This window comes from Platalea leucorodia (genome assembly GCF_965183815.1).
Source record: "Platalea leucorodia genome assembly, chromosome: 6".
NCBI lineage: Eukaryota > Metazoa > Chordata > Aves > Pelecaniformes > Threskiornithidae > Platalea > Platalea leucorodia.
Genome location: NC_138828.1, coordinates 66,220,356 through 66,233,570, shown reverse-complemented (window position 1 = coordinate 66,233,570; position 13,215 = coordinate 66,220,356). Strand labels below are relative to the sequence as shown.

At 46.3% G+C, this 13,215-nt stretch overlaps 2 protein-coding genes across 5 annotated transcripts in view; one reads left to right on the top strand and one right to left on the bottom strand.

The window, feature by feature from the left end:
- The window catches only part of SEL1L3 (SEL1L family member 3), a gene marked incomplete at its 5' end in the record, with an annotated part of 37,098 nt that extends 30,145 nt beyond the window's left edge, over window positions 1–6,953 (bottom strand). For 2 of the 4 annotated variants that reach the window (XM_082316281.1, XM_082316284.1), the window contains 3 exons: window positions 1,649–1,775; window positions 2,111–2,678; window positions 6,882–6,953. In XM_082316281.1, the coding sequence (XP_082172407.1) occupies window positions 1,649–1,775; window positions 2,111–2,678; window positions 6,882–6,953 (767 nt within the window). Of the gene's footprint in view, window positions 1–1,648; window positions 1,776–2,110; window positions 2,679–6,193; window positions 6,589–6,881 lie in introns of those variants that run through there. The other 2 variants (XM_082316282.1, XM_082316283.1) reach the window with 2 other exon arrangements.
- A 713-nt stretch (window positions 6,954–7,666) lies between these two features.
- Window positions 7,667–12,951, top strand: SMIM20 (small integral membrane protein 20). Its single transcript, XM_082316163.1, has 3 exons — window positions 7,667–7,847; window positions 11,437–11,493; window positions 12,814–12,951. Exons 1-3 carry the CDS (start codon window positions 7,739–7,741, stop codon window positions 12,849–12,851), a joined length of 204 nt encoding a protein of 67 aa, XP_082172289.1. The 5' UTR covers window positions 7,667–7,738; the 3' UTR covers window positions 12,852–12,951.
- The last annotated feature ends 264 nt before the right edge of the window (window positions 12,952–13,215 follow it).

Sequence of the window (13,215 nt, the reverse complement as noted above, 5' to 3'; positions counted from 1 at the left end):
TGTTAAATGACCTACAGGCAAACACTGTGCTTCCAGAAATACTGCTTATGCCTATATATCGCTCTTTTCATCTTTCATCTGTGGCAATATAGCAAACTTAAATGCCGCAGTCTCCATTTAATCCTTGATTGCCAGTCTGAGCACATAACTGTTCTGCACAAATTTCTTGGGACAGAGTTTGGGACAATGCTGACTCATTTCACATCCCCCAATGCTGCAGAATGCCGTACAGTGTGAGTAGCCCCTGCAGACCCAGCCTATCCTTGCTGCTGGCTGTCCACTGGTAGCTACCTCAAATGAGTTGTCTATCTCCAGTCCTCTTTCTTTACACTTCTGACTGAAGTCAAACGAGTAACTTCAGTTAGATCCATCTGCTTCTGTCGGCCTTTCGGTGCAGCAGGGAACTACCACTCATACAGAGAGCTGAAGGAAAACTCTCTTCCTCTTCTTAACAGAGCTGCCCCAGGCTGTCACGCAATCGCAACACACAGGCAATGCTTTATGTTAACACTGGAGACACCACCCGAAGGCAAGAGAGGGTGGAACTGTGTGGAGCAGGTAAAGAGCTGCATAAATTCATGCCATATATTCTCAACCAGAGCTTGAGCACCTCAGGGCCAGAAGCAGACTCCAACTGTGCTGGTGAGCAAAGGGCAGCAGGCTGTGCAAACCAGGCTGTCACGCATCCTGAAGAGGCCAGGAGCTAAAAATTGCTCTGTACTTATGACTTCAGACCTACAGTTTGAGGGCTAGTAATTTGTATGCAACCTGTGCTATCTGGCAAGTCTTTGGCACTCTTCTTGTGGTCACAAGCCAAACAGAAACCAGCAGGCAAGTTCCAGTTCCTGTGATCATTTCCTATTTCTGTAATAATGTTGCCAGGGTAACAGCATCTGGTGGAAGGGAGATATATTTATCTATCTATGTATATACTTTTTCCTCTGAAGTTGCAAAATATGACTGAAGAGTTGTGACAGTTTTGGGAAGGGGGAGAAGAGTAGAGAAAGATGATCTTCCCACAGTGATTCCTCTGTAACTAAATAGTGTGCAGAGGCCAAAGGGTTTTACTCCTGTCCAACCAGGAGAGTTTACACAGGGATGATGGAAGGAAATAGTGTAAACTCAAGCTGGAAGACTTATCTAGGCAGGGAACTCTATCAGTAAGGGCTTGTCAGCTGCAAAATAAACTAGAGTGCGAATTTATAAGGAAAAAGCTGTTCCACACTGCTTGCCCTTGCAAGAAGCCCTACTCTACACTTGGTCTGCAAATGATGTTTGAAATGCAGATCTCTCTGTAATGCAGAAAACCCCAGGCTAGCTAGTCTTGAGACAGCAGTCTGATCACGACAGCACATAAGAGCTAACTTACCCTCCCAACTGTACCTAACCAGCTCAGTTACACCTACTGTTGGTGCCTCTAACACAGCACTGCACCAACACGTACTCTAAGTATCTTTCTGAGCTTCAGCTTAATCCTCTCCACTGAAATCAGAGAACAGAAGGAATCGCTGACTAGTTTCCTTTTGAGCCTTTTCTCAAATTAGTAGGCAGTATTCCTTTAATTTGCGGTATAGCCTAAGAGTTTAAGTACATTCTATAGCCTTCAATAATCAATTACAGCCCGCTTCAATTATCTGCCTATACTTACATGGGGTAATCAATCTGATGTTGTCTGACTGTCTCAAGTTCTCTGTTTTCAAATTGTTCAAATTTCTTCACGATTCCTGTTTTCTCCCCACTGGAAGCATATATAAAGTTGAGAATCTGGACACCATCTGCAAAATACAATCTTTCTTAATCCACCAGACAACAAGCATTGATAACTAGTTCATTAGCTCACACTCATACAGTCAAACATTTGAATCACACAACAGTGTGCTACAAATCTCCATGCTGGCTGTGATGAAAAAAGCCAGCTCTGAAGGACATGACGGCTTCAGTCGTTTGCAACTCTAACCCCACAGTTATGAAGCTTACGTATTCAACAATGTTTGCCAAGTAAATCATTCTACATAACATTTACTACAGGTATGCACTTTTTAACAGCTTACGAAAGATGTTGTTTGGGTCCCATTAGTTTCCTTGGGGAAAAAGGTGACATTACACCTACCGCTTTCATGAGGGCATTGAGGTATCCTGTTTGCCTGGAGCATCCACAAATAGTCAGCACCCCACTGAAGACAAACTTTGTGGTCCTTATATGGGCGTTCAAAAGGTGGAACTGCTTCTAAAAAAGTGTAATTCTTGGCAACTGCATCCTGGTAGTCTTCATTCTGCTCAACATCATAGCTGCTAACCGATTTGTGACTAATCCATGCATATAATATCACACTATGCACTATTATTGAGTTTCTGATGATATAATCATCTCTGTAAATCATGATGCTTGGGAATTTCAAATGTACTTGTCGAGTTCTGCTAACGTAAAGGTTTTTCTCATCCTTCCATCTCCTTCTGTACACTGGTACACCAGTCCTGAATTCGGAGGAAGCTACGGCTTCCAAGTTGACGATACAAGGCTTAGAACATAAATACTGAACTGAAACCTCAGAACTGTTGAGAACTTTCTTTTCTAAAATATTTAAATGAATAAAGTCCACATAATCCATGTTTTGTTCAAACTGTGGAGTAACTGCCGTTGTCCGTAATGTCTCCTTTCCAAAGGATGGCACAAAATTCTGGAAAAAAACCCAAACCACAAAACATGTTAGAGAATCTAAGTTTACGTGATCACTAATATACTCACAGCAATAACAGAACATTGCACAAGCAGAAGGTTTATATACCATATTCGAACTCCAAAATGCTAGGATTCTTTCACAGAGCAAGTAGATGTGGATTACTGAAGAGCTACCATCAAGGTTTTAACGGCAACAACTCTCCTACGCGAAGTTCTCAAAGTTACATACGTGTCTACAAACAAGCTGTATTTACAAGGTGTATCCTTCAGCCCTTCCGCAAGCGGAATCCGGTCTAAGATACTGACTTACACGTCATGCTATTTACCCATGCTCCTAGAATCAGGCCTAAAGAGTATACACTAAAACGTACTGGCATTTATTCATCATATTGTTGCTCACTTGTGCTGTCACAACCTGATGTTCCTATATCTTTTTAAAGTTAGCTAATTTTGTTACCACTTACACAGGTACCTGAAGAGCAGAATAACAACTAAGGCAGCTCACAGTGGTTTCCTGAGAATAAATTCATGTTCATAAAATGTTTAGGAGCTTATTACAGAAACATTCCTGTCCTAAAGAGAGACTTACAAATCTGAGCAGCAAGACCAGCAGGTAGCATTTGCTCAGTTTTTGCTCTCTATAGCTATGCACATTAGAATATATTTTGAGAGTGAGTGCTTGGACATACACCAGGATCATCCTCCATGCTGAAGTTCTTGTCTCTAAGGCTTCTAGCAGCTTCTTTTCTTTCTGCTCTGCAGTCAGTGTCCGGCTTGATACGCTGCCAAGGATACTGAGGATTACTCAGCTCAGGGGGCCAGCCACCAGTACGGCACTTCTGCCAGGTCCCCCGATCCATCTAAAATACTCAGAATTGTCACTTAGGATTACCAGGGAAGCCGGTTGTTAAGATATCTTAGATTGAGGAGATCTGTCTTGGGTGACTTTTAACTTTGCTAAGCTTAAACAAATCAAACTGAAATTTATCTTGGCTATCTACCTTGGATTGATGGCTTTTTCACTGTGATTCTCAAAATATTTAAAAGCTTTGGCCAAGTCGTTAGTACATTTCTAATTATTGGAATTATGTATTGTGCACCTGAAGGACCTTGCCCACGATCCAATACGGGGATCAGTCAAAGTCCCTAATGATAAACTATTTTGCTTCTTATTTCTTAAGAATATGGTGATACTCCTTGAGAGCTACACTGAAAAAACATCAAGCCAGCAAAACCTGTGAAGGTGTAAATATTAGGAAAAGTCAGAACTAAGTTTACCTATACTACTTCCTTGTTCCTATAACTGAGGATTTTGGATTTAACTCTGTGATCAAATGCTATTTTCCCCTCAGATCCCTGCCTCCTTAAAGGCACAAAAGAGCTCTAGGGTTGCAAGTGGAACACAACTGTGCATAGAGGAGACTATTTACCCCAAGACCTTGACTTTATTTAAGGCAGAAGCTGGAAGACATAACTGAGTGGGGGAACTTTGGAATGAGAAAGCTGGATATCATTGCTAGCAGCTGGGTAACTCTAGATAACCAGATTTCTTTAGTGTTCCTAGGTCTTTCTGAACTTGTCACTTAAACCACTTTCCAGAAGAACAACCCAGTACTTTTTATCTTCTTGTGTCTGGCAAGAGACACTGGAAGCCAGATGTGCAGATGTTTGAACAAACAAAATGCTATAAAAACGCAGAACACTCCACAATTATCAGTATCCAGGCTCTCTACAACAGGTATTCTCTTCAGAGTGATAGCCTTCCTCTCTGCCTTGTTTCCCATTCTATAAAATGAACGTTGTAAAAATGATGCGTACTGAAGGGGCTAAAAAAGGAATAGCAACAGGAGGCTGGTGTCCATTGGAAAAGTTACCACCATATCATGAATAACACATATGCACAAATATTGATACAAAAGTTCATGAGAGAACCTTAATTTTAATACTAATTTGAATATCTTTTAGAGCTTGACTTGACAAAGATTTTTTACGTTTCCTACATAATTCTTCTTTGGTTATAAATACCTCTAAAAGCATTAAAGGCACATAGCAGCAACCACGAATTATTCTAAACCACTTCTACTTGATGGTTATCATTCATATTTCTTACTTATTTTTTTATCTTACAATAAAGAGTACTTGCAAACAGCTTAAGCCTTGTGATATGGGGGCTGTGTCATAAGGAAGATGGTAATATGTTATGAAAGCAATGCCATGTGGTTATCACAAAATGTAGACATCTACCAGGTAGACACTACAAAGCATTGTGGTACCACTGTGTGCTTACCACATATGTACATTTACTGTCAAAATACACACAGCCAGCTCTCAATTTTCTCAGGGGTTTATCCAACACAGAGATATGGGAGCTGGCCTCCAGCAAGGGCAGCTTCGGTCTGGCACGGTTCGTTAACAAAGATGCAGCAGTGTACGAATGCGGCCACCCGACTTCCAGTGAATGGCAGAAATTTTGTGGTGCGGATCCCAAGGTAGTAAGCTCTGCAACCCAAAGCCAGTTCCTTGTAGAACAAACTCCATGATGTTCCTAGAGCACTTAAGCATGATGTACCATGACTGCTGATGCATAAGGCTAGCTTCAGCCATGATGGTCTTCCTGCCTTTCCCTTAGCACCTGTTCTGCTAAATGGCTCCCACAGAGTTACTCAAGAAACTTTTCTTTTTATTCTTTGGTACCTGGTTATTAGTTGAGACATGTGCTGCAAAAATGCATGAAGGATGTTCGGGTCTGCTGTTACACCACACCCAAGAAACCCTTCGGGAGGCTCATCCAGTAAAGAGCACAGTGCAAAGACCCTTGAGCGACCCCACACCGATGCAGCCGTGGCAGAGGCTGCAGACCATAACTCTTCCAGGCCATGGCTGAGTCTCTGTTGCCACTTGGTTGCCTCTACACAGTGCTCCCCAGTGTATTCCACAGCACGCGTACTACCTAGATGTTCCTCCTCAGTGAGGAACCCTAGTTCTTCCCTCCCCGTTATCTCAGACAAGGCAGTGTTAATTGTCCATAATCTCTGACTACAGAGAGCGAGGATGAAAGGATTATACATGGAGTGTGATTATGAGATTTAAATATAAAAGTTTCCCTGCACGCTAAAGAGGCCAGCTATACTGGGTTCAAAATGTTACCATAAACTAGGCAGAGTTCAACAAGAAAGGCACAGAGGCTTCGTTGTGCGGGGCAAATTAGCCACAAAAGCTGTAAAAATTTGTTTCTTGATCTTTCTCTTAAAACCTGCTGAATCTGAAGGAGTTAGCCCAAGTCATCCCATCAGATGTTGGGATAACAACCACTGGGGGAGGCAATCACAATTGGTAGGAAAGTGCAAATTTTCAGTAGTGTAATATTACAGAAATAATCAGAAAATGTTCTTTCACTCGCGGGAATAAGATCTCAGCAGGACCCTCCCTGAGTTCACCCCTGCAGAAATTCCACGTAACCCTATGAAAGTGCACCTGTTTGCACAAGGTCTGAAGATAACTGCAGTCCTTTACCTGTGAATGCCCGCCACGTCATGCTAGATTTTAAGATGTGTGAAAAGGAGACACGCCAAAAAGAGTGTTGATCTGCTCCCAATCAGCATCAATATTGCACAGCCATACAGAGACTTTAACCGGAGTTTGTGTTTGGCAGCATAAAAGAGGAAAAAGTAGTTCAGTAGATGCCCCTACAATGCAGTTGTTTCCGTAAGCCAGCGCAGCACCGTGCTCACACGTGCATCTGTAACTACACGTCAGAGGCACCCCCCTTCTTTCAAACCCAGAAACGTAACGCCAGCTAGGACGAAAGCTTGTTAACACCTTGATTTAACGACCTGACGTTCCCCAGCCCGATAAGGCAGCGCAGCCCCGGGGGCGGAGAGGGCGCGGCCGGGTCAGGCCGGGCAACGGCCGGGCTGGCGCCGAGGGGCGGCCGCGGCCCCCGCGCACCCCCGCTCCGGCCCCCGCCGGGGGCTGCGCGCCCCCCCCGCCCCGCGCGTACCGCCTGCACCCCGCAGCGGCCCGGCCGAGCGCCGAGCCGCGCCGCCCGGCCGCGGGGTGCCGGGCAGCCCCCGCCCGCGGGGCTCGGCGCCCACCCGGGGGCCGCCGCCCGGCCCGGGCCCTCGCCGCGGCCACCATCTTCCGCGGCGGCGGCGGGCAGGGCCGGGGCCCGGGGGCAGGTGCGGGGCCGGCCGCCACTCACCGTCAGGAGGAGGAGGAGGAGCAGGGGGGGGCGGCGGCGGGGCGCGGCGGGGGGCTCAGCCGGGGCCCGCATGCTGCCGCGGCGGCGGCGGCAGCGCTGCCCAGCGCGGCCGGGAGTGCGCGGCCGGCCCAGCCGACAAGGATGCGGCAGATCCGGCTTCCTGGAGGAGGGGCCGCCGCCCGGGCAGGGCAGGGCAGGGCAGGGCCGCGCCGCCGCCGCCGCAGGTGCGGAGGGGAGCGGAGGGGCCGGGCCGGGCGACGCCCGGCGGCCGAGGCCCCTGGGGGCGCGGAGCCCCCCGGCCGCGCTGCCAGGCGCCTCGGAGCCCCCCGCGCACCCCGATCAAAGAGGCACCGGGCGGCGGCCCGGCAACGGCGCGCCCCGGGCGGGACCCCGCCGCAGGGCCGCCTCCTCCCTCCCGGCGGCAGCGTGGCCCGGGGACTCCGCGGTGGCTCCCCCCGCCCTCGTCCCCACCGTCACGCCGCGGCTCCGCGCTGCCAGCGCGGCCCCCGCCCGGGGCAGCTCCCCGGTGCCGCTGGCGGGCGACGGGCGGCCGCGGGGTGGCTCGAGGGCGGCAAGGGCGGGGCAGGGCCGCCTCAGGGGGCCGGCGCTGCTCGCAGGTGCCGCCGCTGGCCTGCTCGGGCGTGAGACAACGCGGCGCGGCGGGTGCGCAACGGCACCGGTAACGGCACCGTCCTCGCCTCAGCGGCACCGGGGGGGTCCCGCCGCCCCGCGCGGGGGCGCTGTCCGCGGCCGGGCCGGGCCGGAGGGGGCGGAGCCGGCAGGTGCCTCATCGCGCCGCTTCCGGTGTGTCCCGGAAGCTGCGCGGCCGCCGCTTCCGGGTCGTGGCCTCCGCGGCGATGGCGGGGCTGTCCCGCACGCTCGGTATCTTCGGCGGCTTCGTGGCCGTGGTGGCGGCGGCCTTTTACCCCATCTACTTCCGGCCGCTGCTGCTGCCGGAGGAGTACAGTGAGTGCCGGGGCGAGGCGGGGAGCGGGCCGGGCCCCGGCTGCCGGGCCGTCGGCGGGCTTCTGCCCCGGCCGGGCGGCGAGGGTGGGAGCGGGAGCGCAGGCGGGCGTGCCCGGGCTGAGGGCGTGCTGGGGGCTGCCGCCGGGTCAGTAACTCCCGAGAGGCTTTCTGCTCGGCTAGGAGACACTTAAAAAAAAAAATAAACCTCGTAGTACTCTTGTTCCAAGTTGTTGGCCGGCATGTGACGAAGAACACCCTTTCGCTGTTTTCTGAAGTGATGAAGAGGATTTGGATGCACTTAAAGAAGTTACAGACAGAGGGCTGGAGCGCCTCTCCTGTGAGAACAGGCTGAGAGCGTTGGGGTTGTTCAGCCCGGAGAAGAGAAGGCGCCGGGGAGACCTTATTGCGGCCTTCCCGTGCTTAAAGGGGGCTCATAAGAAAGGTGGGGACAGACTTTTTAGCAGGGCCTGTTGCAGTAGGACAAGGGGTAATGGTTTTAAACTAAAGGAGGGTAGATTCAGACCAGATACAAGGAAGATGTTTTCTACGATGCGGATGGTGAAACACTGGAACAGGTTGCCCAGAGAGGTGGTAGATGCCCCATCCCTGGAAACGTTCAAGGTCAGGCAGGACGGGGCTCTGAGCAACCTGATCTAGTTGTAGATCTCCCTGGTTGTTGCAGGGGGGTTGGACCAGATGACCTTCAAAGGTCCCTTCCAACCCAAACTGTTCTATGAACCTGTAAGTTGTTTGAGATGTTTTCCAGCCACAGCTGAAAAGTTTAATGGTAACAGATTCTTTACTGATTGTGATGACTTGCTAGAGCTGGTCTCAGTCTGCAGAGTTTTCCCTGGAACTGACTGCTGAGGAAAACCCCACTTTCCTGCCAGAAACATAGAAAACCCACCAAAGCCCCCAGCTGACTCTGTAACCAGGGAGCTCTTGAGCGCTCGAAGGCACCTGAAGCTTCGGGTGCAAAGCCTCAGCAGCTCCAGGCAGGCGCTCCATGTGGTGGGAGTGGTAGGGGGAAGCACCCATCAGTCCTAAACTTCTGTTAACTATTGCTGAAGGAAGCAGGGAAAACTTTGGTGTAACAAGTCTCATCCCCTTGCTTTAATTCTATAAAGCTGTTGGCCATAATCTGAAGATGCATGTGGTTAATCTGCTAAGACAACTGAAGAGATTTCTAGGAAGAAAAAAAAAAGGAAAAGGGTAACAAACTTATTGATCGTGGAGGGACTTTAGCCTTGCATCAAAGCTGTAGTAAAATTTAACTTGCAAGCAAGTTTTTATTTAAGGAAGCTATGTTTGTGAAGTTGGAAACTGCCCACAAAGATAGGTTCTCTACTCTGCGTTCCCCTTTAAAAACCTTATTCTTAACTCATTTTTGCTTATGGTGCACTTTCCAAAAATATAATATTAGAAGCGTCACTCAGCATTAAGGAAAGAACAGAACTAGTGGACAACGTCCTCTTTTGAACTTGTGAATTACATGAGCAAGTATTCACCAGCAGGTTAGGGATTTTTTTTTAATCTCCATTTAGCACGTAAGATGAGCGACGTGTAGTTTGCAAGTGCTTAAAGTTGCTATTTAATACCTGATTCTAAGCTTTACTTATTGCTTGCTGCTCAAACTCTCCGTTGATCGCACCTTTATTAATTTCCTATGTGCTTTTCTTGATGGTCGTCACTGCGGTATGAGAGAAGCACAAGCATTCATTGTCATAATACTTTAGACAAGAACATGGAATTTCACAGTTGTGGTACAAACGAGGCACAATACATTCAGGAAGATGACTTTTCTGCACAATTCTCACACATCTTCAGAGGAGTTCCTAGCAGTTTAACAAATAAAATGCAAGATACTTGGAAAAACTGTATGTCATCAAATTGTTAATATGTGCCTTAAATTGTGCACACAGGGGTTTGATTTAATTTCATACAGAACTACTATCATTTTGTAGGTTTTTAGTACCTCAGTTTGGTGCCTTGATGTTTCTAATATTTTCCTGTCTGTAACTAGCTTTAAAAAAGACTGTTTCCTCATGTGAAACACATAGTTTAGTGGCAGTGTTGAAACTTTGGGGTCTTCAGCACAGACATCTTCCACTTGGATTAATTAAAACAGTGGGTCGACAGCTGACATTTGGATTGATACTGGGGCGTTTTCACAGTAGATTTTGTGATTTTGCTGAACTGTGAGACTCAGCTCCTACCCCATCGCGTGAGGTGGTTGTCCTCTCATCAAGGCTGGCTCTTCCTCATTGTCCTTTCTTTTGGCTTACCTGTTTTCCAAGTTGTTTCCTGGCCCTGCCCCAGTCTCCCTATTGACTGTTCCAGTGTCCTATCTCCATATTTCTCATCTGTTACTTCCCTGCATTCATTTCTTTGCCTGACCAGTTAACAGCTCTTTCTGTTCACTTGAAGTGTGTTCCCAGACCTCTCAGATTGATTCCCATTTGGTCTCTGCCTCTCTTCTGATCTTGATCTCCCCCTAAGACTTAGTATCTTTCTCCTCCATGTCCTAGAATAAGTCTGATAACTCGCCCTGATTTATTCTCTTTTCTCTGTCTGGGTTTTGTACCTTTTCCTTTGAAATTAGGGAGTTCCCTGAGATTTTGTCTGCTAAAAAGGATGGAACGGCAGTTACCATGCTCAGTGAACAGGACTGGAGAAGCTGGATCTGCCTCTAGCTCCTGCCCCCTTGCAAGGAGAATCAATTATTGTGATATGCCTGCTCGCCTCTGGTAGCATTAGGCTTGTACCTAGACAGGCTAATAACATGTAGTGCCTGAGCGTTCTCAGTGGGATAGGATGCTGAAAAGTTTCAGTTTTAAGGTGAGCGTAGTTCTGAGTTTCCCCTGAGAATGTGCACCCTACAATTTTTTAAAGGCTTAAAAAGTTGAGTGGTGTGGGCAAAAGGCTAACCCAGCTGAGCTTTGCCTTCCTGCTTCAATGTACCATGGTGGTAAAGTGCTTAGCTGGAAGGGAAAAAAAAGGAGGAGCATTTAATAAGGGGAAATAATATACTTTTGTCCATTTCTCTTCTTGAAAGTGGTTGAATCTTTCAAACAAAAAAGGAAAGCCTGAGGCAGGCCCATTTTATGGAAAATATCCCTCTGATACTTCATTTCACAAAGTTTACAAGCAGTAATTTTGTAGATGTTGTCATGAAATCTACTTGTGATAAGATGCAAGATGTTTCGGGGCCTGAAATGGGGATCACTGATTCTGGAAAGAATAAATCTTTTGAAGAGTTTTGTGTTGAGCATATGAGCGATAGCTCCTAAAAGTAGTAGTCATTCCTTAAGTGATGGGATCATGGCAGGTATTTTGGCATCTTTTATTAAACAGTAGTCATTACTTTAAGATGATTATCTTATTGTTTGTAATCTCTCAAAACAGACTAGCTGTTAGTTTCTCAGTGAAGCGTGAATACTACGTTCGCATTGTGTAGGTGGATACTCACCAGAATTTTACTGTGTAGCATCCAGAATGAATAAAATTTTCAATATTATTTTATTGGGTGCAGTCAAGATGTGTGGTATTTTCTTTTTTTTAGTAGTGTCCTTTCTATTCTGTTTTCCAGAGAAAGAACAGTCAATAAACCGAGCTGGTATTGTTCAAGAGGATATTCAGCCTGCAGGTATACTTGCTTCATGTATTTGCATTGATTGTTTCAAAGACCTTCTTAAAGTAAGACCTGAATATTTATATGGATTTAAATAATACAGTGAAGAATATATTCAAAGAATACATATATAATAAACTTACCATGAAAATATTTTTTCAGGCTAATTCTTCACTTGAAAATTATGGATTTAATGAAACTTGTTTTAAATTGACTGGCCAAATAAGTTGTAGAGATTTTGTTATCTTCACACTTTCTTAAATAGATGCCAGTTTCCACACCAGAAATTAACCTGTGAACCAGCTCAGAGCAAGCAAGAACCATGGGTGGGCTGAGCTCTAGCTGTAAAAAATACACTATTGCACCCTTGTTTTGTGGAATACTGCTTTACAACTCAGCTGAAACATGATTTATGAGCACTTTGTTAGTACCTCCCAGCCTCACGGGTGGTGAGGTAAGGCAGAAATCCACTACACATAAAGGAAAATTTGGAATACAGTGCTAATAGCTTTTTGATCCCTACTGTTGCTAGTAGAAGGTGTAGAAAAGCATATCAAGGGAATAAAAATTAAAGTGTGGCAGACCATCCTGGACAGTTCATTGTTCCATAGGTAATGGAACTCGCTGTTCATTATGCAAGGTTGGCACTTCTCGTTTAAAGACATGAGAGTGCTTGTCTTGATGAAACAGTTCATATCTGAGTATGTTAAACGGTAACTTGTTCCTGTTTTTAGAAAAGCCTAACATCAGCAGCAGGGGAAAACCAAATAGGATTAATGCCATGTCCTCAGTACACATATCAGTTAAATCATCAGCACAGGAATTACTTTCCAGGAAAGTGGTGAAATGCTGAAGAGGAGTAGGAAGCGTATTGTGAAATAGAAGTCTGGTAAACCTGCCTTTTTTATTAAACATTAAAAAGGACTGGACTGGCTCGTTTATCCAAGATGCCGGTACTTGATGACCAGTTCTCCTCAGTATAACTTTTTCATCTAAATTTAGCTGCTGATGAGAAGTTACGAGGTCCACTAGCTGAAAGTGAAATCTAGACAGATTCAAGTGCAAGGTGCAATTCTAGATGGTTGTTCCAACAATATTAGAACACCTTACCTATGGGTGTGACAGATTTTTTCCATTGGCTGAAGCTTAAGATCAAGATGAGGTTGTCTTTCTAAGTATTTTTGCAAGTTTAAGCAGAGTTGTGAGTTCAGTGCAGAAATTGTTAGGTTCTTTTCATTGTTTCATACACAAGGCTGGAATAGCAGACCAGTTTTTTTTTTTTTGCCTCCAACAGTCTAGTTGTGAACTGCTGGTATTCTCATATTTGATTCGTAGGGTTAAAAGTGTGGTCTGATCCATTTGGAAGAAAGTAACGTTGCTGGCTGAGAGTATTGCAAGGCAAAACTGAAGATGGACATCTTCAGCTGTTTCTTCTTTCACTGAAGTGTGGCTTTGGGTGTTGCTGGAGAAGAATTCTGAATATGCTGTGTGGGCACGTGAGGAGCAACAAATGCTACTGGTTGGAATCCCAAGAGAGAAAAACGTGCTAGTTTTGACAGAAGATGCTGGGGCATAGAGCACAGACTGTTAGAAAGCTGAATGATTCTTGAGTTCAGAAGTGACATATTTATTTCCTTGAGAAAAGGGAAGAGGAATTATTTTTGTGGGTAATCTGTAAACACTTGTAGAATAAATTGTGAATAGAATAAATCATGCAGACTGCTGCAGTTTCCTCCC